This window comes from Eriocheir sinensis, unplaced genomic scaffold (genome assembly GCF_024679095.1).
Source record: "Eriocheir sinensis breed Jianghai 21 unplaced genomic scaffold, ASM2467909v1 Scaffold50, whole genome shotgun sequence".
NCBI classification, from domain to species: domain Eukaryota; kingdom Metazoa; phylum Arthropoda; class Malacostraca; order Decapoda; family Varunidae; genus Eriocheir; species Eriocheir sinensis.
Window position 1 is genome coordinate 96,385 of NW_026111832.1, and position 27,470 is coordinate 123,854.

Consider the following 27,470-nt stretch of genomic DNA (forward strand, 5'->3'; position numbering starts at 1 on the left):
CTTAGTGGCATCAAATGTTATTACCCAACAAAGACAGGAGTGATACATGTCGTGGGAAGACGCACACCACGTGGTACTTACATACGTACCTACATACATATACATATATATACTTTATTCATATGATTACAGACAGCCGAATCACACGATCTGAAGTATGCTTCCGCCGGCCACGCCCGCGCCGGCACAATCAAAGTGTTCCGCCTGGCAGTGTGACAGGCGCTGGTGGTGGTGGTGCTAGTGTCGCCGCAGGTGGTGGAGGTGGTGGAGCTCCCACCCCCCTCGCCCCGTGGCGGCGTCGCACAGTGTGGTGCAGGAGTTGGGGTCGCCTGCCTCACAATTGCCAAGCGCTATGTTGAAGTACTTCCCGTCGCCGCAGGGGTACTTGAATTCCTCGCCTGGCTCCCCTTCCACGCCTTCGTCACACACGTAGAACGAGCCACAGTCTTTGGGGTCCGGCACCATGGTGAAGTCGGAGCCGTCGCAGTACGGATCACAGTAAGGGGAGCAGCAGACACTTTCGTCGTGGGTGCAGGTGCTGCCGTCGAAGTAGGGGAAATCAGCAGAGCATTCCGCCAACACGGGACCGCTGGGGGTGCAGAAGTAGTAGGTGGAGCAGTCGAAGAGGTTGGCGACCACCGTCGTGGTAGCGTTGCAGGTTATGGCACAGCCCGAGCCTCCACCACCACACACGGACTCACACTCCGTACCGGCCACACACTCAAGGGTGGCCGGGTCGAAATGGCTATCGTCGCCGCAGCTGTTCGGGTGCAGCGCCGGTTGGCCGTTGAAGCAGAAGTAGTAATTGGTGCAGTTTTGGGGGTCGACAACTTTGTCGCCGGTGGCCATGCCGGTACAATCAGGGTCACACGACGCCAGGGGAGAGATGGAGACCCCCAGGGCAGACCCCCCCCGGGGCAGCACCTGTGGGGGAAAAGAGAGCGTGGAGGTGGTGGTGGTGGTGGTGGTGGAGAGATGAGAGTGATGTGGTGGTGGTGGTGGTGGAGAGATGAGAGTGATGTGGTGGTGGTGGTGGTGGTGGAGAGATGAGAGTGATGTGGTGGTGGTGAAGGACGGGGAGGGATGGGCTCAAGGAGGCAGCAAAACAGTGACCAAGTTTCATTACAAAGTTTCATTGTCTCAAAGTGTGTGTGTGTGTGTGTGTGTGTGTGTGTGTGTGTGTGTGTGTGTGTGTGTGTGTGTGTGTTGAGTTTCTCGGTCTGGTTGCCTGTCTGTCTGTCTGTCTCTCCTCTTCACACACACACACACACACACACACACACACACACACACACACACACTTACCATCATCAGCATCAGCACAACAGCCGCCGCCACACTGAGTCTCTTCATCCTGAGTGTGTCTATGGGTGAGTGTCTACCAGTCTCCGCCGGACGCCTATATATACACAGCGGCACGCACACGGAAGCACGCCCCCCCCCCCCCCCCCCAACACACACATACTTATCTCTCGCCTCGGACATGAGGATGACGCAAGGGTTCAAGGGTGGGAAGAGAGGCATAGCAGAGGAGGAAACGTGGAAACATGGGGCAGGCACCAGCAAGCTTATTGGCTCGTTACAGGACACCCGTGGCTCAACATGCTCGGCGCCACGCGGCCCTTTGAGCGTGAGGGCGTAAGAACCAGTCACCGGGACACGGGCCGGTGAGAAATCCGGTATTAGCACGGTTTGGCTTCCCCAGGTTCACCATTTATCGACAGCCCGAAGGGAGGATGAACAGCTGGGCCGGGAAGAAAACGCCAAAGAAACAACGGCAAGGTTTAGCGGCAGCAGTTATTATTACCAACCAAGACAGGAATGATACATGTCGTGGGAAGACCCACACCACGTACAGTACTTACATACGTACGTACGTACATGTGTATACTTCTTCATGGGTGGGGGCACGATATATTAATTGATTATAGACAACCATGTCACACGACCTGAGGTATGGCTCCTGTCATCATCGTCATCATCATCATCATCATCATAACCAGTCTGGAAGGGGGAACTGAGGGGCGATGAGAGGGGAGGAGAGAGAATGGGAGTTTAGAGGCTGGGGAGGAAGGTGAGTATGTTAGAGCAAGGGAGGGGAGGAGGCGTGCTGGGGTTGGGGCATCAGGAGTTGGAGAGGGGGGGCATGGGGGCATCAGGGGTAGGGGATGGGGGCATGGGGGCATCAGGGGTAGGGGAGGGGGGCATGGGGGCATCAGGGGTAGGGGATGGGGGTATGGGGGCATCAGGGGTAGGGGAGGGGGGTATCAGGGGTAGCGGAGGAGGGCATGGGGGCATCAGGGGTCGGGGAGGGGGGGCATGGGGGCATCAGGGGTCGGGTAGGGGGGGCATGGGGGCATCATGGGTCGGCGAGGGGGGGCATGGGGCCATCTGGGGTCGGGGTGGGGGGCATAGGGGCATCAGGGGTCGGGGAGGGGGGGCATGGGGGCATCAAGGGTCGGGGAGGGGGGGCATGGGGGCATCAGGGGTAGGGGAGGGGGGCATAGGGGCATCGGGGGTCGGGGAGGGGGGTATGGTGGCATCAGGGGTAGGGGAGGGGGGCATAGGGGCATCAGGGGTCGGGGAGGGAAGTATGGGGGCATGAGGGTAGGGGCAGTTGGCGGGCAGGACACAGAAGCCGTAGCCTGGCGTGGGGTTGAAGACCGAGTCACCGGGGCATGTGGTCATCACGCCCGACACGCCCGCGCCGGCACAGTTAAAGTATTGCGGCTGGCAGGTTTGGCAGGCGGGGAAGTCACCCGCTGCGGGACAGGTGAAGGTGGTCACGCAGTCACCGGTGCTGGGGGTGGTGGGGGTGGTGGGGGTGGTGGTGGTAGTCCCCGTGGCGGCCTCGCACAGTGTGGTGCAGGAGTTTGGGTCGCCTTCCTCACAATTGCCAAGCGTTATGTTGAAGTAGTGCCCGTCGCCGCATTTGTAATGGTGGTCATCACCTGGATAGCCTTGCACGCCGTCTTCACACACGTAGAACAAGCCACAGTCATCGGGGTCCGGCACCATGACGGTGGCTCCGCCGTCGCAGTTCACGCCGCAGTATGGGGGGCAGCAGAAAGTATCATCTTTGGTGCAGTCGGTGCCGTCAAAGAAAGGGTACTCATCACTGCACCGCACAAGAACGGGCTCGGTGGGGTTGCAGATGTAGTATGTGTGGCAGTCGAAGGGGTTGGAGACCACGCTCAAGTTTTCGTAGCAGGTTATGGCGCAGCCCGAGCCTCCACCACCACACACGGGCTCACACTCCGTCCCGGCCACACAGTCATGGGCGTCCGGGTCGAAGTGGCTAGTGCTGCCACAGCTGTTCGGGTGGTCCAACGGTTGGCCGCTGAAGCATAAGTAGTAATTGGTGCAGTTTTGGGGGTCGGCCACTTTGTCGCCGCTGTCCGTGCCAGTACAGTCAGGCTCACACGACGCCAGGGGGGACATGCAGACCTCCAGGGCAGACTCCCCCCGGGGCAGCACCTGTGGGGCAGGATAGTGGGTGGAGGTGGTGGTGGTGGTGGTGGTGAAGGAGGGGGAGGGTTGGGCACTAGGAGGCAGCGAAACAGTGACCAAGTTTCATTGTCTCTACGTGTGTGTGTGTGTGTGTGTTGAGTTTCTCGGTCTGCTTGCCTGTCTATCTGTTTGTGTCTCGCTTTCCTCTTCACACACACACACACACACACACACACACACACACACACACACACACACACACACACACACACACACACACACACACACACACACTTACCATCATCAGCATCAGCACAACAACCGCCGCCACACTGAGTCTCTTCATCCTGAGTGTGTCCATGTGTGAGTGTATGTCAGTCTCCGCCCGCACGCCTAGATATACACAGCGGCACGCACACAAACACACAAGCACACACACACACACACACACACACACACACACACACACACACACACACACACACACACACACACACACACACACACACACACACACACACACTCTTATCTCTCATTTGATAGGCGTTTCGGTGAATAGGGAGGTGGGGAGGGGAGGCCGTGGCTGAGTGGATAGCGCGACGGCGCCGCGTTCAGGACGACGTGGGTTCATGCCCCGCCCGGTGCCGCAAGCTGGTGTTTTTCAGTCACCGCCGAGTGGCCGTACTGTAAGACCGTCTGCCAAGGTCGACGAATGCCTGGCGAAGTTACGCTTAGCGATCGTGTCGGCGAGGAAGGCCGTACTTCAACCACCCATTCTTCGCCAGCCTTGGCGCCCGAGAGTGATCGCCTGCGCCAACACTGCCAAATCCTGCTAGATGTAGCGCCGTGTCGACTAAAAAGCGCGGGAAATTTGTATGGGGTGTGTTCACCCTTAGCATTGCATCATATGCTGAGTACTGCCTGCTTTGGGTGCATCAGTGTCGCCCTCTATCAATGACATTTGGGCGCCAGGCATCTCGACAGAAAGCGGCCTCCCTTGTGTTTTGGCCGTGTGCGACATTGGCTTCCGTCCAACAGTGTTTCCCTCCACCCACAACTGCTGGCCCTAAACGCCAGCACCTTTCACCTTCCCACGCTCCTAGTAGCGTCCACCCTTGGCCTTGGTTCATCTCGCACAACAACCACCAGTCAGCTAAGGGCGGAGTATGACATGCTGGGAGCGGAACCCGGTGACCTCGCTGAGACACAAATACCTGCCTTCCTGTATTGTTTGCTGCGTAAGATGGACCAGGAGAGAAACGGCTCCAGCTCATGGAACAGGAAAAGAGCTTGGCAACAGAATATTATGCCGTCTCTCAAAACTTAGTGAAAGCCAACTGGAACTTACTGAAAGAATTCAAAACAGGTGTGTTTTACTTCTCCTTTTTTGAGAGTGTTTGCACTGCCTTTAATTTCTCGAATAAAACAAAGGACTGTGATATTAACTAATATTCATAGATATATTCAACCCGGACTCTAGATTCTAGGATCAAAAATGAGCTTCGGAGGGCAGCATGAGCCATTGCAGGCTGGCACCACTGTAAACACTTGTCTGCGCCACAACGGGCTGGGGCTGACCATCAGGCCCTATGAAGAAAGCCTACCGGCGCCACAGGCGAAGACGTAAAAAGAAGTGAATAGGTATAGCAGAGAAGGAGAAGGTTTGCTTTCGTTAATTTTGTATATTTCAAAATTTCCAACAACGCCAAGGTTCAGTATTTCGAGGTGATGATCCCGAACCTAAACAAGCCCAAGGTGACGGAAATGGGCGCCGACGCAACGCGGAGCTACAGCGTATGCCTCCAACGTCCACCTTCCCCAGACCTCAACAGCTCCCTCGTCATCACCTCAAACGTCACAACTACGACAGTAACCGAAACCCGGAGGTGAGAGAGTCTGTCCCGCTCCTTAACTCTTGCATTAGGGTGAGAGGGAAACAAAAATGTAACTGATAATAAATAATAATATGGAAACGAAGTAAAGAAAAAACAAAAATGACTGAATTTTTTTTAACTTACGATGAAAGAAATGTGAAAAGAAAATAGTAATACTAATACCAGTACTAATACCAATAGTAATACCAGTACTAATAATAATACTAATACTAATACCAATACTAACACCAATACTAATAATAATAATAATACTAATACCAATACTAATACCAATACTAATACTAATACCCATACTAATACCAATACTAATACCAATACTAATACCAATACTAATACTAATACCCATACTAATACCAAAACTAATACCAATACTAATACCAATACTAATACTAATACCAATACTAATACTAATACAAATACTAACGAAGTAACGGTCGATGCGTGTTTTTAATGAGTTGATGGCTTGGCGGGAAGGTTGTTGCCGTGGCGGAGGATTTCGGATTGAGAAAGATGATTCCTGATGCCTGCCTTCAAGAATCCAGCGTGTTAGGAGAAAAGGGAGGAGGGCGCACAGTTCCCCCTTCTCTTTCGCCCCCCTCTGGCGTCAACCTCCACCCCTCCCACCCCCGGCCCCCGCACACCTGCGCCCCTTCCCAAGCAGGCGGTTCTGGTGCCGTCAAGTCAGCCGTGTTATCGGTGACTTTTTTGTTCGTAATCAATGTTCTATGTTAAAAAATTTCCTCATTTTGTTTGTGTGTCTCCGTCTCCGTGGCCTCCAGACTTAAGATTTTATTGTTCCGTTTTCTCACGCGTGCACACACACACACACACACACACACACACACACACACACACACACACACACACACACACACACACACACACACACACACACACACACACACACACACACACAACGTTAGAGCCTAATCCACAACTCACATCAGTGTCGCCTTCTACCAAAAACATTTGGGCGCCAGGCATCTCGACAGAACGCGGCCTCCCTTGTGTTTTGGCCGTGTGCGACATTGGCTTCCGTCCAACAGTGTTTCCCTCCACCCACAACTGCTGGCCCTAAACGCCAGCACCTTTCACCTTCCCACGCTCCTGGTAGCGTCCACCTTTGGCTTTGATTCATCTCGCACAACAACCACCAGTCAGCTAAGGGCGGAGTATGACATGCTGGGAGCGGAACCCGGTGACCTCGCTGAGACACAAACACCTGCCTTCCTGTGTTGTTTGCTGCGGGAGATGGACCAGGAGAGAAACGGCTCCAGCTCATGGAACAGGAAAAGAGCTTGGCAACAGAATATTATGCCATCTCTCAAAATTTAGTGAAAGCCAATTGGAACTTACTGAAAGAATTCAAAACAGGTGTGTTTTACTTCTCCTTTTTTGAGAGTGTTTGCACTGCCTTTAATTTCTCGAATAAAACAAAGGACTGTGATATTAACTAATACTAACAGATATATTCTTGTTCTTCATGACTTTCAGGAACACACATCAAAAAACTTTTCCAGTGGATTTTATTAGCCAACCATATAAAACAGATTCCACAATATAAAAAAAATTGAAGACAAAAACGTTTTCCATAGATTCTGAAAAACCACATTAGCTGAGGGTAGAAAAGGGTTAACGCTTGTGTGTTTGCATGCCATGTGTGTGTGTGTGTGTGTGTGTGTGTGTGTGTGTGTGTGTGTGTGTGTGTGTGTGTGTGTGTGTGTGTGTGTGTGTGTGTGTGTGTGTGTGTCATGGGAGCATATACTTCAGCTATGTATGACTGTGGAGCTCAGAGTTCATCCCTGTCCAAGTGACCCTTCGAGCTTGTGGTGGGAGAGACCCATTAAGCCAACACGGGCCAGTGGGTTACCACAGTTTAGCTTACCCAGTCTTGGTCTGTTTTGGTTCAGGAGAGTCGCCCTGTTTGGTAGTGACTGCAGCCTTTGTACCGGCCTGCTCCCTCAGTTTACAAAACCCGAAAATGATAGACAACAGTGAGTATACTAATACCAATACTAACACCAATACCAATACTAATACTAATACCAATAACAATACTAATACTAATACCAATAACAATACTAATACTAATGCTAATACCAATATTAATACCAATACTAATACCAATACCAATACTAATACTAATACCAATAACAATACTAATACTAATGCTAATACCAATACTAATACCAATACTAATACCAATACCAATACTAATACTAATACCAATAACAATACTAATACCAATACTAATACCAATACTAATACCAATACTAATACCAATACTAATACCAATACCAATACTAATACTAATACCAATAACAATACTAATACCAATACTAATACCAATACTAATACCAATACTAATACCAATACTAATACTAATGCTAATGCTAATACCAATACTAATACCAATACCAATAACAATTAACACCAACACCAACACCAACACCAATACCAATAACCAATACCAATAATTACCAATACTAATACCAACACTAACACCAATACTAACACCAATACCAATTAACACCAATATTAATACCAATAACAACACCAATACCAATGCCAATAACCAACACCAATACCAATACCAACACCAATCAACCAACACCAACACCAACACCAATACACCAACACCAATAATTAACACCAACACCAACACCAATACCAATAACCAACACCAATACTAATACCAATACCAACACCAACACCAATACCAACAATAACCAATACCAACACCAACACCAATAACCAACACTAATACCAATCAATTAACACCAATAACAACAATAACCAACACACCAATAACACAACACCAACACCAATACCAACACCAACACCAACACTAACACCAACACCAACACCAATAATTAACACCAACACCAACACCAACACCAATCACCAACACCAATAACCAACACCAATACCACCAACACCAACACCAACCATAACACCAACACCAATCAACCAACACCAACAATTAACCAACCAACACCAACACCAACACCAATACCAACACCAACACCAACAACTAACACCAACAATTCAACACCAACACCAATCAACACCAACACCAACACCAACACCAACACCAATACCAATAACACCAACACCACCAATTAACACCACCAACACCAATAACCAACACCAATACACCAACACTAACACCAATACCAACACCAATACCAATAATTCAACACCAATACCAATACACCAATAATCAATACCAACACCAATGTAACAACCAACACCAATCACCAACACCAACACCAACATACCAATACCAACACCAATACCAACACCAATCAATTAACACCAATACCACCAACACCAACACCAATAACCAATACCAATAACACCAACACCAATACCAACAATTAATAACCAACACCAATACCAACACCAATAACCAATAACCAACACCAACACCAATCAACCAACACCAACACCAACACCAATACCACCAACACCAATCAATTAAACCAACACCAATACCAACAATTCAACCAACCAACACCAATCACCAACACCAACCAACACCAATCAACCAACACCAACAATCAACCAACACCAATCAACCAACACCAACACCAATCAACCAACACCAACAACCAACACCAATACCAATTAACACCAACACCAATACCAACACCAACACCAACAACCAACAACCAACACCAACACCAACAACCAACACCAATCAACCAACACCAACACCAATCAACCAACACCAACAACCAACACCAATAACCAACACCAACACCAACACCAACACCAATAAACCAACACCAACACCAATAACCAACACCAACACCAACACCAACACCAATCAACACCAACACCAATCAACACCAACACCAATAACCAACACCAATCAACCAACACCAATAACCAACACCAACACCAACACCAATCAACACCAATAACCAACACCAACACCAACCAATTAACACCAACACCAATCAACACCACCAACACCAATAACCAACACCAACACCAACACCAATAACCAACACCAATAATTCAACACCAATAACCAACACCAACACCAACACCAACACCAATTCAACACCAACACCAACACCAACACCACCAACACCAATACCAATCAACACCAACACCAACACCAACACCAACACCAATAACCAACACCAACAATAACACCAACACCAACACCAATACCAACACCAACACCAATCAACCAACACCAACACCAACACCAACAACCAACACCAATACCAACACCAATACCAATAACCAACACCACCAACACCAACACCAACACCAATAACCAACACCAACACCAACACCAACACCAACAACCAACACCAACACCAACACCAACACCAATACCACCCAACAACACACCAACACCAATTAACACCAACACCAACACCAACACCAACAACACCAACACCAATACCAACAATCAACACCAACACCAACACCAATACCAATACCAATACCATCACCAACACCAACACCAATACCAATACCAACACCAATACCAACACCAATACCAATACTCACTCAATACTAACTACTAACACCAATACCAATAATAAAGCAAGAGAAAGAACTGTCTCTCTCTCGCCGAGGGGTGGGGTGGTGACTGAGGAGGAGGGAGGAGAGGGGGGGGGGCGGATTAAAGGGGGCAAGCTCAGATTAATGAGATAAACTTCACTAATTCTGAATTCAAGGTTATTTGGTGTTGGATCTATTGTCTGCACACACACACACACACACACACACACACACACACACACACACACACACACACACCTTCTCCACCTCCCCCATTACTCATCACATAAATCCCATTGTACTTTCTGTATTTGGCAACAAATGAATAAACCATGTATTATTATTATTGTTATTATTATTATTATTATTATAATTATTACATCGTCTAATGCGTTAAAATATTGTAGAGAGAGAAAAACTTGGAAATGTTGCAGGATGAGTAAAAACATGGAAAACTAGGCCAATAGGACTTGTTAAAATATGAATGTGTGTGTGTGTGTGTGTGTGTGTGTGTGTGTGTGTGTGTGTGTGTGTATGAGAGAGAGAGAGAGAGAGAGAGAGAGAGAGAGAGAGAGAGAGAGAGAGAGAGAGAGAGAGAGAGAGAGAGAGAGAGAGAGAGAGAGAGAGAGAGAGAGAGAGAGAGAGAGAGAGAGAGAGAGAGAGAGAGAGAGAGAGAGAGAGAGAGAGAGAGAGAGAGAGAGAGAGATTTACATAGATTTACATAGAAAATCAGACCACACAGACCCCATGGTCCAGACTTGGTGGTCTGTCCTTAAACCTAAGTGATTTTACATTAATCAGAAGACTCCAAAACGTTGCATTTCTACTCTAGTTGATATTAAGTTGAAGGAAGTGACGGTCGAGCTTATTTTTGAAGGAGTCAATCGTGTTACACTGGACCACTGATGATGGGAGCTTATTCCATTCTCGAGAGAGAGAGAGAGAGAGAGAGAGAGAGAGAGAGAGAGAGAGAGAGAGAGAGAGAGAGAGAGAGAGAGAGAGAGAGAGAGAGAGAGAGAGAGAGAGAGAGAGAGAGAGAGAGAGAGAGAGAGAGAGAGAGAGAGAGAGAGAGAGAGAGAGAGAGAGAGAGAGAGAGAGAGAGAGAGAGAGAGAGAGAGAGAGAGAGAGGCAGGGAGTGGGGAAGAGAGGTGAGGAGGGGGGCAGCAGCCAATCAGGAGTTAGCCGAGCGTGACGTCACTGCAGAGGGCGGGGCTTGCCTCCGCGGGGGAAAACCTTACTACCTTTGGAAAATATGCCTCTCATCCCTTCCCCCCGTGGCGGCGTCGCACAGTGTGGTGCAGGAGTTGGGGTCGCCTGTCTCACAATTGCCAAGCGCTATGTTGAAATACTTCCCGGCGCCGCAGGAGTACTTGAAGTCCTCGCCGGGATCGCCTTCCACGCCTTTGTCACACACGTAGAACGAGCCACAGTCTTTGGGGTCCGGCACCATGGCGAAGCCGGAGCCGTCGCAGATCACGTCGCAGTAGGGGGAGCAGCAGACAGACTCGTCGTGGGTGCAGCTGCTGCCGTCGAAGTAGGGGAAATCAGCAGAGCACTGCATAAGCGCGGGCCCGCCGGGGGTGCAGAAGTAGTAGGTGGAGCAGTCGAAGAGGTTGGCGACCACGGTCATGGTTTCGTCGCAGGTTATGGCGCAGCCCGAGCCTCCACCACCACACACGGGCTCACACACACCCCCGGGGGCACATTTATGGGTGGCCGGGTCGAAATGGCTAGTGTCGCCGCAGCTGTTCGGGTGCGGCGCCGGTTGGCCGTTGAAGCAGAAGTAGTAATTGGTGCAGTTTTTGGGGTCGACCACTTTGTCGCCGTTGGCCATGCCGGTACAGTCAGGCTCACACGACACCAGGGGGGAGATGGGGACCTCTAGGGCAGACCCCCCCCGGGGCAGCACCTGTGGGGCAGGATAGAGGGTGGAGGTGGTGGTGGTGGTGGTGAAGGAGGGGGAGGGTTGGGCACTAGAAGGCAGCAAAACAGTGTGTCTCTCTTTCCTCTTCACACACACACACACACACACACACACACACACACACACACACACACACACACACACACACACACACACACATTTGAGAAAAATAATTTATTTTCGAATTGTCAGCATGGTTTTAGACCAGGGCGCTCTACTGAGTCGGCCATATTTCAGTTTACCAATAATGTGTATAAATATCTGGAAAAGAAACATTATTTAGTTGGAATTTTTTTAGATCTTTCTAAGGCTTTTGATTCGCTATGTCATAAAATTCTTTTAAGTAAACTTAGTAATTTTGGGATTCGGGGAGTTCCTTTAGAATTATTCAAAAATTATTTAACAAATCGATTTCAAGCTGTTTACTGTAATTCTAAATATTCTTCTTTCAAGCCTATCAACAAGGGTGTACCGCAAGGATCTATCCTAGGACCTATACTTTTTCTCATCTATATTAATGATATTGTCAATGCTAGTAATAAATTTAAGTATACCATTTATGCTGACGACACTAATTTACTATTAGATGATAAAAATATAAATAGTTTGCATATAAACATTAATAATGAGCTCAATTCAATTAATATGTGGCTTAAACATAATAAGTTAAGGTTAAATATCACTAAAACAAAATACATTATCTTTCAAAACCGATCAGTCACTACTAACATGCCACCTATAACACTTGAAGGAAAAGTACTTGAACGAGTTTCTTATACTAAGTTTTGGGCGTTTTCATAGATCAAAATATCAATTGGAAATACCAAATTAATTCTGTTGCAAATAAACTATCTAGGATATGTGGCATACTGTATCGAATAAGAAATAGCCTTACACAAGAAGCACTTATCAGTATTTATTATACACTTTGTTACCCGCATCTCATTTATTGTGTATCTGTGGGCGTGTACGTGGCCTTCCTTTCTTAAAATCTTCAGGTTTCTCAAAATAAGATATTTAGGTGTATGTTTTATATGAACAAGTTTGATTCCACACATAACGTATTTTCCACACATAGATTTCTTAATTTTAAAAACATTCATTGTTATTTTCTACTATTATTTATTTATAAAATCTCGCACTGATGCATGGAACTCATCCTTTTCAAGTTATTAATACATTGCATAATACGCGCAGGAACAATATAAACCTTATCTCTCCACAGTTCAGGACAGTTCTTTTCAGAAATAGTATTTTATGCTCAGGACCTCAAGTTTGGAATTCTTTGCCAGTAGAAATAAAAAATCTCCTTAATAGTAATAATTTCTCTCTATTTAAAAAGTCAGTAAAAACACACTTATTTGCAATCCAAAACAATCACGGTTAAAATTATAATTTATTCCTGAAACATGAACACAAATTTACATTATTAAATCTAATCAGTGAATTGCATAGTACTATTGTCCATATTATTTTTATTATTGTTATTATTATTATTATTATTATTATTATTATTATTATTATTATTATTATTATTATTATTATTATTATTATTATTATTATTATTATTGTTGATGCTGTTGTAGTTGTTATTATAGTTAACATTTTAGATATAACTATTATAACTTCATCTGGTATTATAGTTAATGTTGTTATTTATTGTATATTTGTATTTAGCTTTATGGTTGGGAGCTATCTGCAACCTTTAGAAAGATATTAATAGTGCAATGAAATAAATATACAGTCTGTCGGGAAGCTTCGGCTTGACAGGCTAGATTCGTTGCCAGAATTATAATTATATTTATATGTATATATCAATGTGTGTATATTATGGCAATAAACATTACTTACTTACTTAAAAAAACACACACACAATAACCTCTCCCGTGGCGCAACTGATTAGAGCGCTGCGCTGCAAGGCTTCAGGGTCTGACAGGGCGGCGGTTCGAGCCATCTCAGGCCGGAATCTTTCCGTTGACTAGGAGTAGTTCTGTCCCCCCTTGAGCAAGGGGGATGGGGTGTGGGGGGTGTGAGGTCCTGGTAGTGCCCTGAGATCGACAATAATGAGCACTTGGGCACGTTGGGAGGGTACCTGCTGGCGATTACGAGTCCAACACGTGATCAGGCCGTGGTGAGTGAGTTTTACACACACACACACACACACACACACACACACACACACACACACACACACACTTACCATCATCAGCATCAGCACAACAGCCGCCGCCACACTGAGTCTCTTCATCCTGAGTGTGTCCATGTGTGAGTGTCTGCCAGTCTCCGCCGCACGCCTATATATACACAGCGGCACGCACACGCAAGCACGCCCCCCCCCCCCCCACACACACACTTATCTCTCGCCTCGGACATGAGGATGACGCAAGGGATCAAGGGTGGGAAGAGGTATAGCAGAGGAGGAAACGTGGAAACATGGGGCAGGCACCAGCAAGCTTATTGGCTCGTTACAGGACACCCGTGGCTCAACATGCTCGGCGCCACGCGGCCCTTTGAGCGTGAGGGCGTAAGAACCAGTCACCGGGACACGGGCCGGTGAGAAATCCGGTATTAGCACGGTTTGGCTTCCCCAGGTTCACCATTTATCGACAGCCCGAAGGGAGGATGAACAGCTGGGCCGGGAAGAAAACGCCAAAGAAACAACGGCAAGGTTTAGCGGCAGCAGTTATTATTACCAACCAAGACAGGAATGATACATGTCGTGGGAAGACGCACACCACGTACAGTACTTACATACGTACGTACGTACATGTGTATACTTCTTCATGGGTGGGGGCACGAAATATTAATTGATTATAGACAACCATGTCACACGACCTGAGGTATGGCTCCAGTTATCATCGTCATCGTCATCATCATCATCATTATAACCAGTCTGGAAGGGGAGACTGAGGGTAGATTTACAGGCAGGGGCGGAAGGTGAGTATGTTAGAGCAGGGGAGGGGAGGAGGAGTGCTGGGGTTGGGGCATCAGGGGTAGGGGAGGGGGGCATGGGGGCATCAGGGGAAGGGGAGGGGGCCATGGGGGCATCAGTGGTAAGGGAGGAGGGAATGGGGGCATCAGGGGTAGGGGAGGGGGGCATGGGGGCATCAGGGGAAGGGGAGGGGGGCATGGGGGCATCAGGGGTAGGGGCAGTTGCCGGGCAGGGCACAGAAGCCGAGGTTTGGCGTGGGGTTGAAGACATTGTCACCGGGGCAGGTGTTCATCACGCCCGGCACGCCCGCGCCGGTACAGTCAAAGTATTCCGGCTGGCAGGTTTGGCAGGCGGGGAAATCACCCGCCGCGGGGCAGGTGAAGGTGGTCACGCAGTCACCGGTGGTGGTGGTGGTGGTGGTGGTGGTGATGCCGCCGCCGGGGGTGGTGGTGCCGCCGCCGCCGCCCGAGCTGGTGGTGGTGGTGGTGGTAGTGCCGCCGCCGGGGGTGGTGGTGGTGGTGGAGGTGGTGGTGGTGGTGGTAATCCCCGTGGCGGCGTCGCACAGTGTGGTGCAGGAGTTGGGGTCGCCTGTCTCACAATTGCCAAGCGCTATGTTGAAATACTTCCCGGCGCCGCAGGAGTACTTGAAGTCCTCGCCGGGATCGCCTTCCACGCCTTTGTCACACACGTAGAACGAGCCACAGTCTTTGGGGTCCGGCACCATGGCGAAGCCGGAGCCGTCGCAGATCACGTCGCAGTAGGGGGAGCAGCAGACAGACTCGTCGTGGGTGCAGCTGCTGCCGTCGAAGTAGGGGAAATCAACAGAGCACTGCATAAGCGCCGGCCCGCCGGGGGTGCAGAAGTAGTAGGTGGAGCAGTCGAAGAGGTTGGCGACCACGGTCATGGTTCTGTCGCAGGTTATGGCGCAGCCCGAGCCTCCACCACCACACACGGGCTCACACACACCCCCGGGGGCACACTTATGGGTGGCCGGGTCGAAATGGCTAGTGTTGCCGCAGCTGTTCGGGTGATCCGCCGGTTGGCCGTTGAAGCAGAAGTAGTAATTGTTGCAGTTTTTGGGGTCGGCCACTTTGTCGCCGTTGGCCATGCCGCTACAGTCAGGCTCACACGACACCAGGGGGGAGATGGGGACCTCTAGGGCAGACCCCCCCCGGGGCAGCACCTGTGGGGCAGGATAGTGGGTGGAGGTGGTGGTGGTGGTGGTGAAGGAGGGGGAGGGTTGGGCACTAGAAGGCAGCAAAACAGTGACCAAGTTTCATTACAAAGTTTGTCTCTACGTGTGTGTGTGTGTGTGTGTGTGTGTGTGTGTGTGTGTGTGTGTGTTGAGTTTCTCGGTCTGTTTGCCTGTCTGTCCGATTGTTTGTGTCTCTCTTTCCTCTTCACACACACACACACACACGCACACACACACACACACACACTAACCTCTCCCGTTGCGCAACTGATAAGAGCGCTGCGCTGCAAGGCTTCAGGGTCTGACAGGGCGGCGGTTCGAGCCATCTCAGGCCGGAATCTTTCCGTTGACTAGGAGTAGTTCTGTCCCCCCTTGAGCAAGGGGGATGGGGTGTGGGGTGTGTGAGGTCCTGGTAGTGCCCTGAGATCGACAATAATGAGCACTTGGCACGTTGGGAGGGTACCTGCTGGCGATTACGAGTCCAACACGTGATCAGGCCGTGGTGAGTGAGTTTTACACACACACACACACACACACACACACACACACACACACACACACTTACCATCATCAGCATCAGCACAACAGCCGCCGCCACACTGAGTCTCTTCATCCTGAGTGTGTCCATGTGTGAGTGTCTGCCAGTCTCCGCCGCACGCCTATATATACACAGCGGCACGCACACGCAAGCACGCCCCCCCCCCCCCCCCCACACACACACACTTATCTCTCGCCTCGGACATGAGGGTGACGCAAGGGTTCAAGGGTGGGAAGAGAGGTATAGCAGAGGAGGAAACGTGGAAACATGGGGCAGGCACCAGCAAGCTTATTGGCTCGTTACAGGACACCCGTGGCTCAACATGCTCGGCACCACGCGGCCCTTTGAGCGTGAGGGCGTAAGAACCAGTCACCGGGACACGGGCCGGTGAGAAATCCGGTATTAGCACGGTTTGGCTTCCCCAGGTTCACCATTTATCGACAGCCCGAAGGGAGGATGAACAGCTGGGCCGGGAAGAAAACGCCAAAGAAACAACGGCAAGGTTTAGCGGCAGCAGTTATTATTACCAACCAAGACAGGAATGATACATGTCGTGGGAAGACCCACACCACGTACAGTACTTACATACGTACGTATGTACATGTGTATACTTCTTCATGGGTGGGGGCACGATATATTAATTGATTATAGACAACCATGTCACACGACCTGAGGTATGGCTCCTGTCATCATCGTCATCATCATCATCATCATCATAACCAGTCTGGAAGGGGGAACTGAGGGGCGATGAGAGGGGAGGAGAGAGAATGGGAGTTTACAGGCTGGGGAGGAAGGTGAGTATGTTAGAGCAAGGGAGGGGAGGAGGCGTGCTGGGGTTGGGGCATCAGGGGTAGGGGAGGGGGGCATGGGGGCACCAAGAGTGGGGGAGGGGGGCATGGGGTCATCAGGGGTCGGGGAGGGGGGGCATGGGGGCATCAGGGGTCGGGGAGGGGGGGCATGGGGGCATCAGGGGTAGGGGAGGGGGGCATAGGGGCATCACGGGTCGGGGAGGGGGGTATGGTGGCATCAGGGGTAGGGGAGGGGGGCATAGGGGCATCAGGGGTCGGGGAGGGGGGTATGGGGGCATGAGGGTAGGGGGCAGTTGGCGGGCAGGACACAGAAGCCGTAGCCTGGCGTGGGGCTGAAGACCAAGTCACCGGGGCATGTGGTCATCACGCCCGGCACGCCCGCGCCGGTACAGTCAAAGTATTGCGGCTGGCAGGTTTGGCAGGCGGGGAAGTCACCCGCTGCGGGACAGGTGAAGGTGGTCACGCAGTCACCGGTGCTGGGGGTGGTGGTGGTGGGGGTGGTGGTGGTGGTGGTGGTGGTAGTCCCCGTGGCGGCCTCGCACAGTGTGGTGCAGGAGTTTGGGTCGCCTTCCTCACAATTGCCAAGCGTTACGTTGAAGTAGTGCCCGTCGCCGCATGTGTAATGGTGGTCATCACCTGGATAGCCTTGCACGCCGTCTTCACACACGTAGAACAAGCCACAGTCATCGGGGTCCGGCACCATGACGAAGGCTTCGCCGTCGCAGTTCACGCCGCAGTATGGGGGGCAGCAGAAAGTATCATCGTTGGTGCAGTCGGTGCCGTCAAAGAAAGGGTATTCATCACTGCACCGCACAAGAACGGGCTCGGTGGGGTTGCAGATGTAGTATGTGTGGCAGTCGAAGGGGTTGGAGACCACGCTCAAGTTTTCGTAGCAGGTTATGGCGCAGCCCGAGCCTCCACCACCACACACGGGCTCACACTCCGTCCCGGCCACACAGTCATGGGCGTCCGGGTCGAAGTGGCTAGTGCTGCCACAGCTGTCCGGGAGGTCCAACGGTTGGCCGCTGAAGCATAAGTAGTAATTGGTGCAGTTTTTGGGGTCGGCCACTTTGTCGCCGCTGTCCGTGCCAGTACAGTCAGGCTTACACGACGCCAGGGGGGACATGCAGACCTCCAGGGCAGACTCCCCCCGGGGCAGCACCTGTGGGGCAGGATAGTGGGTGGAGGTGGTGGTGGTGGTGGTGGTGAAGGAGGGGGAGGGTTGGGCACTAGGAGGCAGCGAAACAGTGACCAAGTTTCATTGTCTCTACGTGTGTGTGTGTGTGTGTGTGTGTGTGTGTGTGTGTGTGTGTGTTGAGTTTCTCGGTCTGCTTGCCTGTCTATCTGTTTGTGTCTCGCTTTCCTCTTCACACACACACACACACACACACACACACACACACACACACACACACACACACACACACACACACACACACACACACACACACACACACTTACCATCATCAGCATCACCACAACAACCGCCGCCACACTGAGTCTCTTCATCCTGAGTGTGTCCATGTGTGAGTGTCTGCCAGTCTCCGCCGCACGCCTATATATACACAGCGGCACGCACACAAACACACAAGCACACACACACACACACACACACACACACACACACACACACACACACACACACAAACACTCTTATCTCTCATTTGATAGGCGTTTCGGTGAATAGGGAGGTGGGGAGGGGAGGCCGTGGCTGAGTGGATGGCGCGACGGCGCCGCGTTCAGGACGACGTGGGTTCATGCCCCGCCCGGTGCCGCAAGCTGGTGTTTTTCAGTCACCGCCGAGTGGCCGTACTGTAAGACCGTCTGCCAAGGTCGACGAATGCCTGGCGAAGTTACGCTTAGCGATCGTGTCGGCGAGGAAGGCCGTACTTCAACCACCCATTCTTCGCCAGCCTTGGCGCCCGAGAGTGATCGCCTGCGCCAACACTGCCAAATCCTGCTAGATGTAGCGCCGTGTCGACTAAAAAGCGCGGGAAATTTGTATGGGGTGTGTTCACCCTTAGCATTGCATCATATGCTGAGTACTGCCTGCTTTGGGTGCATCAGTGTCGCCCTCTATCAATGACATTTGGGCGCCAGGCATCTCGACAGAAAGCGGCCTCCCTTGTGTTTTGGCCGTGTGCGACATTGGCTTCCGTCCAACAGTGTTTCCCTCCACCCACAACTGCTGGCCCTAAACGCCAGCACCTTTCACCTTCCCACGCTCCTAGTAGCGTCCACCCTTGGCCTTGGTTCATCTCGCACAACAACCACCAGTCAGCTAAGGGCGGAGTATGACATGCTGGGAGCGGAACCCGGTGACCTCGCTGAGACACAAATACCTGCCTTCCTGTGTTGTTTGCTGCGGGAGATGGACCAGGAGAGAAACGGCTCCAGCTCATGGAACAGGAAAAGAGCTTGGCAACAGAATATTATGCCGTCTCTCAAAACTTAGTGAAAGCCAACTGGAACTTACTGAAAGAATTCAAAACAGGTGTGTTTTACTTCTCCTTTTTTGAGAGTGTTTGCACTGCCTTTAATTTCTCGAATAAAACAAAGGACTGTGATATTAACTAATATTCATAGATATATTCAACCCGGACTCTAGATTCTAGGATCAAAAATGAGCTTCGGAGGGCAGCATGAGCCATTGCAGGCTGGCACCACTGTAAACACTTGTCTGCGCCACAACGGGCTGGGGCTGACCATCAGGCCCTATGAAGAAAGCTTCACCGGTGCCACAGGCGAAGACGTAAAAAGAAGTGAATAGGTATAGCAGAGAAGGAGAAGGTTTGCTTTCGTTAATTTTGTATATTTCAAAATTTCCAACAACGCCAAGGTTCAGTATTTCGAGGTGATGATCCCGAGCCTAAACAAGCCCAAGGTGACGGAATTGGGCGCCGACGCACCGTGGAGCTACAGCGTATGCCTCCAACGTCCACCTTCCCCAGACCTCAACAGCTCCCTCGTCATCACCTCAAACGTCACAACTACGACAGTAACCGAAACCCGGAGGTGAGAGAGTCTGTCCCGCTCCTTAACTCTTGCATTAGGGTGAGAGGAAACAAAAATGTAACTGATAATAAATAATAATATGGAAACGAAGTAAAGAAAAAACAAAAATGACTGAATTTTTTTTAACTTACGATGAAAGAAATGTGAAAAGAAAATAGTAATACTAATACCAATACTAATACCAATACTAATACCAATACTAATACCAATACTAATACTAATACCAATACTAATACCAATACTAATACCAATACTAATACTAATACCAATACTAATACCAATACTAATACTAATACCAATACTAATACCAATACTAATACCAATACTAATACCAATACTAATACTAATACCAATACTAATACCAATACTAATACCAATACTAATACCAATACTAATACTAATACCAATACTAATACCAATACCAATACTAATACCAATACTAATACCAATACTAATACCAATACCAATACTAATACTAATACCAATACTAATAGTACCAATAACAATACCAATACTAACACCAATACTAATACCAATACTAATACCAATACTAACACTAATACCAATACCAATACTAATACCAATGCTAACACTAATACCAATACCAATACTAATACCAATACTAATACCAATACTAATACTAATACCAATACCAATACTAATACCAATACTAATACCAATACTAATACCAATACTAATACTAATACCAATACTAATACCAATACTAATACCAATACTAATACTAATACCAATACTAATACCAATACTAATACCAATACTAATACTAATACTAATACTAATACCAATACTAATACCAATACTAATACTAATACCAATACTAATACTAATACTAATACCAATACTAATACCAATACTAATACTAATACTAATACCAATACTAATACCAATACTAATACCAATACTAATACTATACAATATAAACAGCGTCTAATTTACGGTTACATACATAAATGTGATCCCAAATACATAATCTCTGTGGTATTAGAATGTATGACATCAACAAGTATTGCCTACCTAAGTAATAGTAACGATGAGACCAGCAGTAATAACAGCTGTGGTAGGGACAATACAAAAACTACTAGTAGCTGTGGTAGTAGTAGTAGTAGTAATAGTAGTAGTAGTAGTAGTAGTAGTAGTAGTAGTAGCAAAGGAGGTAGGTAGGAAAAGGTAATATCGATGCGCTAGGCGGTATGTGTGTGTGTGTGTGTGTGTGTGTGTGTGTGTGTGTGTGTTGGGGCTCTCGGTGTGTGTCTTTATATGTTTGCCTGTCTGTCTGTCTGTGTCTCTCTTTGCTCCTTCCAAAGAAGCACACACACACACACACACACACACACACACACACACACACACACACACACACACACACACACACACACACACACACACACACACACACACACACACACACACACACACACACACACACATGACCAAGGTGGATGGGGTGTGTGGTGTATGGTGTCCTGGCAGTGCCCAAAAATCGACTAATGAGCCTTACAGTTGCTCTACTCGGAAGGATACTTGCTGGCCATTACGAGTCCAACCCGTGATCATTCCGTGGTGAAATACACACTTACCCCCAACACCACCAGCACAGCAGACGCCACCACACCGAGACCCTTCATCCTGTGTGTGTCTGTAGGAGAGTCTGTTTGTCTGCAGCCGGACACACACTCATCTCCCGTTGGTGGGTCATTCAGGGCACCATGGTGATTCAAGGACTCAGTTTAGAGAAGATAGCTATAGCAGAGGAGGAGGAAACGTGGCAACATGGGGCAGGCAACGGCAAGCTCATTGGCTCATTACAGGACACCCGTGGTTTAACATGCTCGACAGCCACGCAGATGGAAGCACTTCGGTACGTGCGCTCAGCTCTCTCCTGTGGCAACGAAGTAACGGTCGATGCGTGTTTTTAATGAGTTGATGGCTTGGCGGGAAGGTTGTTGCCGTGGCGGAGGATTTCGGATTGAGAAAGATGATTCCTGATGCCTGCCTTCAAGAATCCAGCGTGTTAGGAGAAAAGGGAGGAGGGCGCACAGTTCCCCCTTCTCTTTCGCCCCCCTCTGGCGTCAACCTCCACCCCCCCCACCCCCGGCCCCCGCACACCTGCGCCCCTTCCCAAGCAGGCGGTTCAGGTGCCGTCAAGTCAGCCGTGTTATCGGTGACTTTTTTGTTCGTAATCAATGTTCTATGTTAAAAAATTTCCTCATTTTGTTTGTGTGTCTCCGTCTCCGTGGCCTCCAGACTTAAGATTTTATTGTTCCGTTTTCTCACGCGTGCACACACACACACACACACACACACACACACACACACACACACACACACACACACACACACACACACACACACAACGTTAGAGCCTAATCCACAACTCACATCAGTGTCGCCTTCTACCAAAAACATTTGGGCGCCAGGCATCTCGACAGAACGCGGCCTCCCTTGTGTTTTGGCCGTGTGCGACATTGGCTTCCGTCCAACAGTGTTTCCCTCCACCCACAACTGCTGGCCCTAAACGCCAGCACCTTTCACCTTCCCACGCTCCTGGTAGCGTCCACCCTTGGCTTTGATTCATCTCGCACAACAACCACCAGTCAGCTAAGGGCGGAGTATGACATGCTAGGAGCGGAACCCAGTGACCTCGCTGAGACACAAACACCTGCCTTCCTGTGTTGTTTGCTGCGGGAGATGGACCAGGAGAGAAACGGCTCCAGCTCATGGAACAGGAAAAGAGCTTGGCAACAGAATATTATGCCATCTCTCAAAATTTAGTGAAAGCCAATTGGAACTTACTGAAAGAATTCAAAACAGGTGTGTTTTACTTCTCCTTTTTTGAGAGTGTTTGCACTGCCTTTAATTTCTCGAATAAAACAAAGGACTGTGATATTAACTAATACTCACGGATATATTCTTGTTCTTCATGACTTTCAGGAACACACATCAAAAAACTTTTCCAGTGGATTTTATTAGCCAACCATATAAAACAGATTCCACAATATAAAAAAAATTGAAGACAAAAACGTTTTCCATAGATTCTGAAAAACCACATTAGCTGAGGGTAGAAAAGGGTTAACGCGTGTGTGTTTGCATGCCATGTGTGTGTGTGTGTGTGTGTGTGTGTGTGTGTGTGTGTGTGTGTGTGTGTGTGTGTCATGGGAGCATATACTTCAGCTATGTATGACTGTGGAGCTCAGAGTTCATCCCTGTCCAAGTGACCCTTCGAGCTTGTGGTGGGAGAGACCCATTAAGCCAACACGGGCCAGTGGGTTACCACAGTTTAGCTTACCCAGTCTTGGTCTGTTTTGGTTCAGGAGAGTCGCCCTGTTTGGTAGTGACTGCAGCCTTTGTACCGGCCTGCTCCCTCAGTTTACAAAACCCGAAAATGATAGACAACAGTGAGTATACTAATACCAATACTAACACCAATAACAATACTAATACTAATACCAATAACAATACTAATACTAATGCTAATACCAATATTAATACCAATACTAATACCAATACCAATACTAATACTAATACCAATAACAATACTAATACTAATGCTAATACCAATACTAATACCAATACTAATACCAATACCAATACTAATACTAATACCAATAACAATACTAATACCAATACTAATACCAATACTAATACCAATACTAATACCAATACTAATACTAATGCTAATGCTAATACCAATACTAATACCAATACCAATAACAATACTAATACTAATGCTAATACCAATACTAATACCAATACTAATACCAATACTAATACTAATGCTAATACCAATACTAATACCAATACCAATAACAATACTAATACTAATGCTAATACCAATACTAATACCAATACCAATAACAATACTAATACTAATGCTAATACCAATACTAATACAAATACTTATACCAATACTAATACCAATACCAATACTAATATTAATACCAATAACAATACTAATACTAATGCTAATACCAATACTAATACCAATACTAATACCAATACTAATACTAATGCTAATACCAATATTAATACCAATACTAATACCAATACTAATACTAATACTAATACCAATACTAATACTAATACCAATACTAATACCAATACTAATACTAATACTAATACCAATACTAATACTAATACTAATACCAATACTAATACCAATACTAATACTAATACCAATACTAATACTAATACCAATACTAATACTAATACTAATACTAACTCTTACTAAATCAGCTTCCTCGAGGCTGGGCGTTCTGTACCGTCTCCGCCAGTTCTTCTCCCCTGCACAGTTGCTGTCCATATACAGGGGCCTTGTCCGCCGTCGTATGGAGTATGCATCTCATGTGTGGGGGGGCTCCACTCACACAGCTCTTCTGGACAGAGTGGAGGCAAAGGCTCTTCGTCTCATCAGCTCTCCTCCTCATACTGATAGTCTTCTACCTCTTAAATTCCGCCGCAATGTTGCCTCTCTTTCTATCTTCTATCGATATTTCCACGCTGACTGCTCTTCTGAATTTGCTAACTGCATGCCTCCCCCCCTCCCGCGGCCCCGCTGCACTCGACTTTCTACTCATGCTCATCCCTATACTGTCCAAACCCCTTATGCAAGAGTTAACCAGCATCTTCACTCTTTCATCCCTCACGCTGGTAAACTCTGGAACAATCTTCCTTCATCTGTATTTCCTCCTGCCTACGACTTGAACTCTTTCAAGAGGAGGGTATCAGGACACCTCTCCTCCCGAAACTGACCTATCTTTCGGACACCTCTTTGGATTCTTTTTAGGAGCAGCGAGTAGCGGGCTTTTTTTTTATTAATGTTTACTTTTTTGTGCCCTTGAGCTGTCTCCTTTGCTGTAAAAAAAAAAAAAAAATACTAATACCAATACTAATACTAATACTAATACCAATACTAATTATAATACCAATACTAATACCAATACTAATACCATTACCAGGGTAGGCGGTGGCGTAGGTGGTAGCATACTGGGCTCACATTCACCGCGTGATGGACGACGCGAGTTCGAATCCCCACGCTACCACTCGGATTTTTCAGTCACCGCCGAGTGGCTTAAAACTACCCACATGCTGTCCTGAAGACCACCCGTCAACCCGGACTCTAGAGGAAGCCGTCCAAGCGAATCAAGAACGAGTTCCGGGGGGCAGCATGAGCCAATGCAAGATGGCGCCACTATAAACTCTCGCCTGCGCCAGAACGGGCTGGGCCGACCATCAGGCCCCACTTGGAAGAAGCCTTGGGCCGACCATCAGGCCCCACTTGGAAGAAGCCTTGGGCCGACCATCAGGCCCCACTTGGAAGAAGCCTTGGGCCGACCATCAGGCCCCACTTGGAAGAAGCCTTGGGCCGACCATCAGGCCCCACCAGGAAGATGCCTACCGGCGCAACAGGCAACGACTTAAAAAAAAAAAAAAAAAAAAAAAACTAATACTAATAATAAAGCAAGAGAAAGAATCAAGCCAAAAAAAAACTCTCTCTCTCTCTCTCTCTCTCTCTCTCTCTCTCTCTCTCTCTCGCCGAGGGGTGGGGTGGGTGACTCGAGGCGGAGGAGGGGAGGAGTGGGGGCGGATTAAAGGGGGGGGGGGGCAAGCGTACGAAAAACTCAGATTAATGAGATAAACTTCACTAATTCTGAATTCTAGGTTATTTGGTGTTGGATCTATTGTCTGCACACACACACACACACACACACACACACATTTGAGAAAAATAATTTATTTTCGAATTGTCAGCATGGTTTTAGACCAGGGCGCTCTACTGAGTCGGCCATATTTCAGTTTACCAATAATGTGTATAAATATCTGGAAAAGAAACATTATTTAGTTGGAATTTTTTTAGATCTTTCTAAGGCTTTTGATTCGCTATGTCATAAAATTCTTTTAAGTAAACTTAGTAATTTTGGGATTCGGGGAGTTCCTTTAGAATTATTCAAAAATTATTTAACAAATCGATTTCAAGCTGTTTACTGTAATTCTAAATATTCTTCTTTCAAGCCTATGAACAAGGGTGTACCGCAAGGATCTATCCTAGGACCTATACTTTTTCTCATCTATATTAATGATATTGTCAATGCTAGTAATAAATTTAAGTATACCATTTATGCTGACGACACTAATTTACTATTAGATGATAAAAATATAAATAGTTTGCATATAAACATTAATAATGAGCTCAATTCAATTAATATGTGGCTTAAACATAATAAGTTAAGGTTAAATATCACTAAAACAAAATACATTATCTTTCAAAACCGATCAGTCACTACTAACATGCCACCTATAACACTTGAAGGAAAAGTACTTGAACGAGTTTCTTATACTAAGTTTTGGGCGTTTTCATAGATCAAAATATCAATTGAAATACCAAATTAATTCTGTTGCAAATAAACTATCTAGGATATGTGGCATACTGTATCGAATAAGAAATAGCCTTACACAAGAAGCACTTATCAGTATTTATTATACACTTTGTTACCCGCATCTCATTTATTGTGTATCTGTGTGGGCGTGTACGTGGCCTTCCTTTCTTAAAAATCTTCAGGTTTCTCAAAATAAGATATTTAGGTGTATGTTTTATATGAACAAGTTTGATTCCACACATAACGTATTTTCCACACATAGATTTCTTAATTTTAAAAACATTCATTGTTATTTTCTACTATTATTTATTTATAAAAACCTCGCACTGATGCATGGAACTCATCCTTTTCAAGTTATTAATACATTGTATAATACGCGCAGGAACAATATAAACCTTATCTCTCCACAGTTCAGGACAGTTCTTTTCAGAAATAGTATTTTATGCTCAGGACCTCAAGTTTGGAATTCTTTGCCAGTAGAAATAAAAAATCTCCTTAATAGTAATAATTTCTCTCTATTTAAAGTCAGTAAAAACACACTTATTTGCAATCCAAAACAATCACGGTTAAAATTATAATTTATTCCTGAAACATGAACACAAATTTACATTATTAAATCTAATCAGTGAATTGCATAGTACTATTGTCCATATTATTTTTATTATTGTTATTATTATTATTATTATTATTATTATTATTATTATTATTATTATTATTATTATTATTATTGTTATTATTATTATTATTATTATTATTGTTATTATTATTATTATTGTTGATGCTGTTGTAG

The 27,470-nt window shown here is 47.3% G+C and overlaps 3 protein-coding genes and 2 long non-coding RNA genes across 15 annotated transcripts in view; 2 read left to right on the forward strand and 3 right to left on the reverse strand.

Annotated features, from left to right (window-relative positions):
• On the reverse strand, nt 1–14,151 carry LOC126992789 (uncharacterized). Of its 6 annotated transcripts, none has more exons than XM_050851596.1 (2): nt 13,997–14,151; nt 1–924 (listed from the first exon to the last, which is right to left on the reverse strand). In XM_050851596.1, exons 1-2 carry the CDS (start codon nt 14,057–14,059, stop codon nt 238–240), a joined length of 750 nt encoding a protein of 249 aa, XP_050707553.1. In that variant the 5' UTR covers nt 14,060–14,151; the 3' UTR covers nt 1–237. The 6 variants fall into 6 exon arrangements, with proteins under 6 accessions (XP_050707553.1, XP_050707554.1, XP_050707550.1 ...); XM_050851597.1 differs by lacking the exon at nt 13,997–14,151 and adding an exon at nt 3,749–3,861; XM_050851593.1 differs by lacking the exon at nt 13,997–14,151 and adding an exon at nt 1,306–1,460.
• The window catches only part of LOC126992790 (uncharacterized), a 36,018-nt gene continuing 8,927 nt past the window's right edge, over nt 380–27,470 (forward strand). Inside the window, exon 1 of the long non-coding RNA XR_007747052.1 lies at nt 380–529. This is a non-coding gene — a long non-coding RNA (uncharacterized LOC126992790). The remainder of the gene's footprint in view (nt 530–27,470) is intronic.
• Nucleotides 1,783–22,849, reverse strand: LOC126992785 (fibrillin-1-like). Of its 5 annotated transcripts, none has more exons than XM_050851585.1 (2): nt 22,686–22,849; nt 1,783–3,477 (listed from the first exon to the last, which is right to left on the reverse strand). In XM_050851585.1, the coding sequence occupies exons 1-2, from the start codon at nt 22,770–22,772 to the stop codon at nt 2,452–2,454; spliced, it is 1,113 nt and encodes a 370-aa protein (XP_050707542.1). In that variant the 5' UTR covers nt 22,773–22,849; the 3' UTR covers nt 1,783–2,451. The 5 variants fall into 5 exon arrangements, with proteins under 5 accessions (XP_050707542.1, XP_050707544.1, XP_050707545.1 ...); XM_050851587.1 differs by lacking the exon at nt 22,686–22,849 and adding an exon at nt 18,732–18,830; XM_050851588.1 differs by lacking the exon at nt 22,686–22,849 and adding an exon at nt 16,489–16,641.
• Nucleotides 1,783–27,470, reverse strand: part of LOC126992786 (peritrophin-44-like) — a 26,752-nt gene continuing 1,064 nt past the window's right edge. Inside the window, exons 2-4 of one of the 2 annotated variants that reach the window (XM_050851589.1) lie at nt 14,912–15,911; nt 14,632–14,791; nt 1,783–1,949 (exon numbers count right to left, since the gene is read on the reverse strand). In XM_050851589.1, the coding sequence (XP_050707546.1) occupies nt 14,934–15,911 (978 nt within the window). In that variant the 3' untranslated portion in view covers nt 1,783–1,949; nt 14,632–14,791; nt 14,912–14,933. Of the gene's footprint in view, nt 1,950–14,631; nt 14,792–14,911; nt 15,912–16,960; nt 18,433–27,470 lie in introns of those variants that run through there. The other variant, XM_050851590.1, reaches the window with a different exon arrangement.
• LOC126992791 (uncharacterized) lies at nt 3,176–18,418 on the forward strand. The gene is made up of 2 exons (XR_007747053.1): nt 3,176–3,324; nt 18,280–18,418. It is a non-coding gene; the product is annotated as an uncharacterized LOC126992791 (long non-coding RNA).

Excerpts from the sequence above, each read along its gene's own strand:
- LOC126992785 (XM_050851585.1), bottom strand. The coding sequence starts at position 22,772 with ATGTCGCACACGGCCAAAACACAAGGGAGGCCGCGTTCTGTCGAGATG. Across the intron at positions 3,478-22,685 it reads TGGTAGAAGGCGACACTGAT|GTGCTGCCCCGGGGGGAGTC; the intron begins GTGAGTTGTGGA and ends CCTGCCCCACAG.
- LOC126992789 (XM_050851594.1), bottom strand. The coding sequence starts at position 1,123 with ATGAAACTTGGTCACTGTTTTGCTGCCTCCTTGAGCCCATCCCTCCCC. Across the intron at positions 950-986 it reads TCCACCACCACCACCACCAC|CTCCACGCTCTCTTTTCCCC; the intron begins ATCACTCTCATC and ends CACCACCACCAC.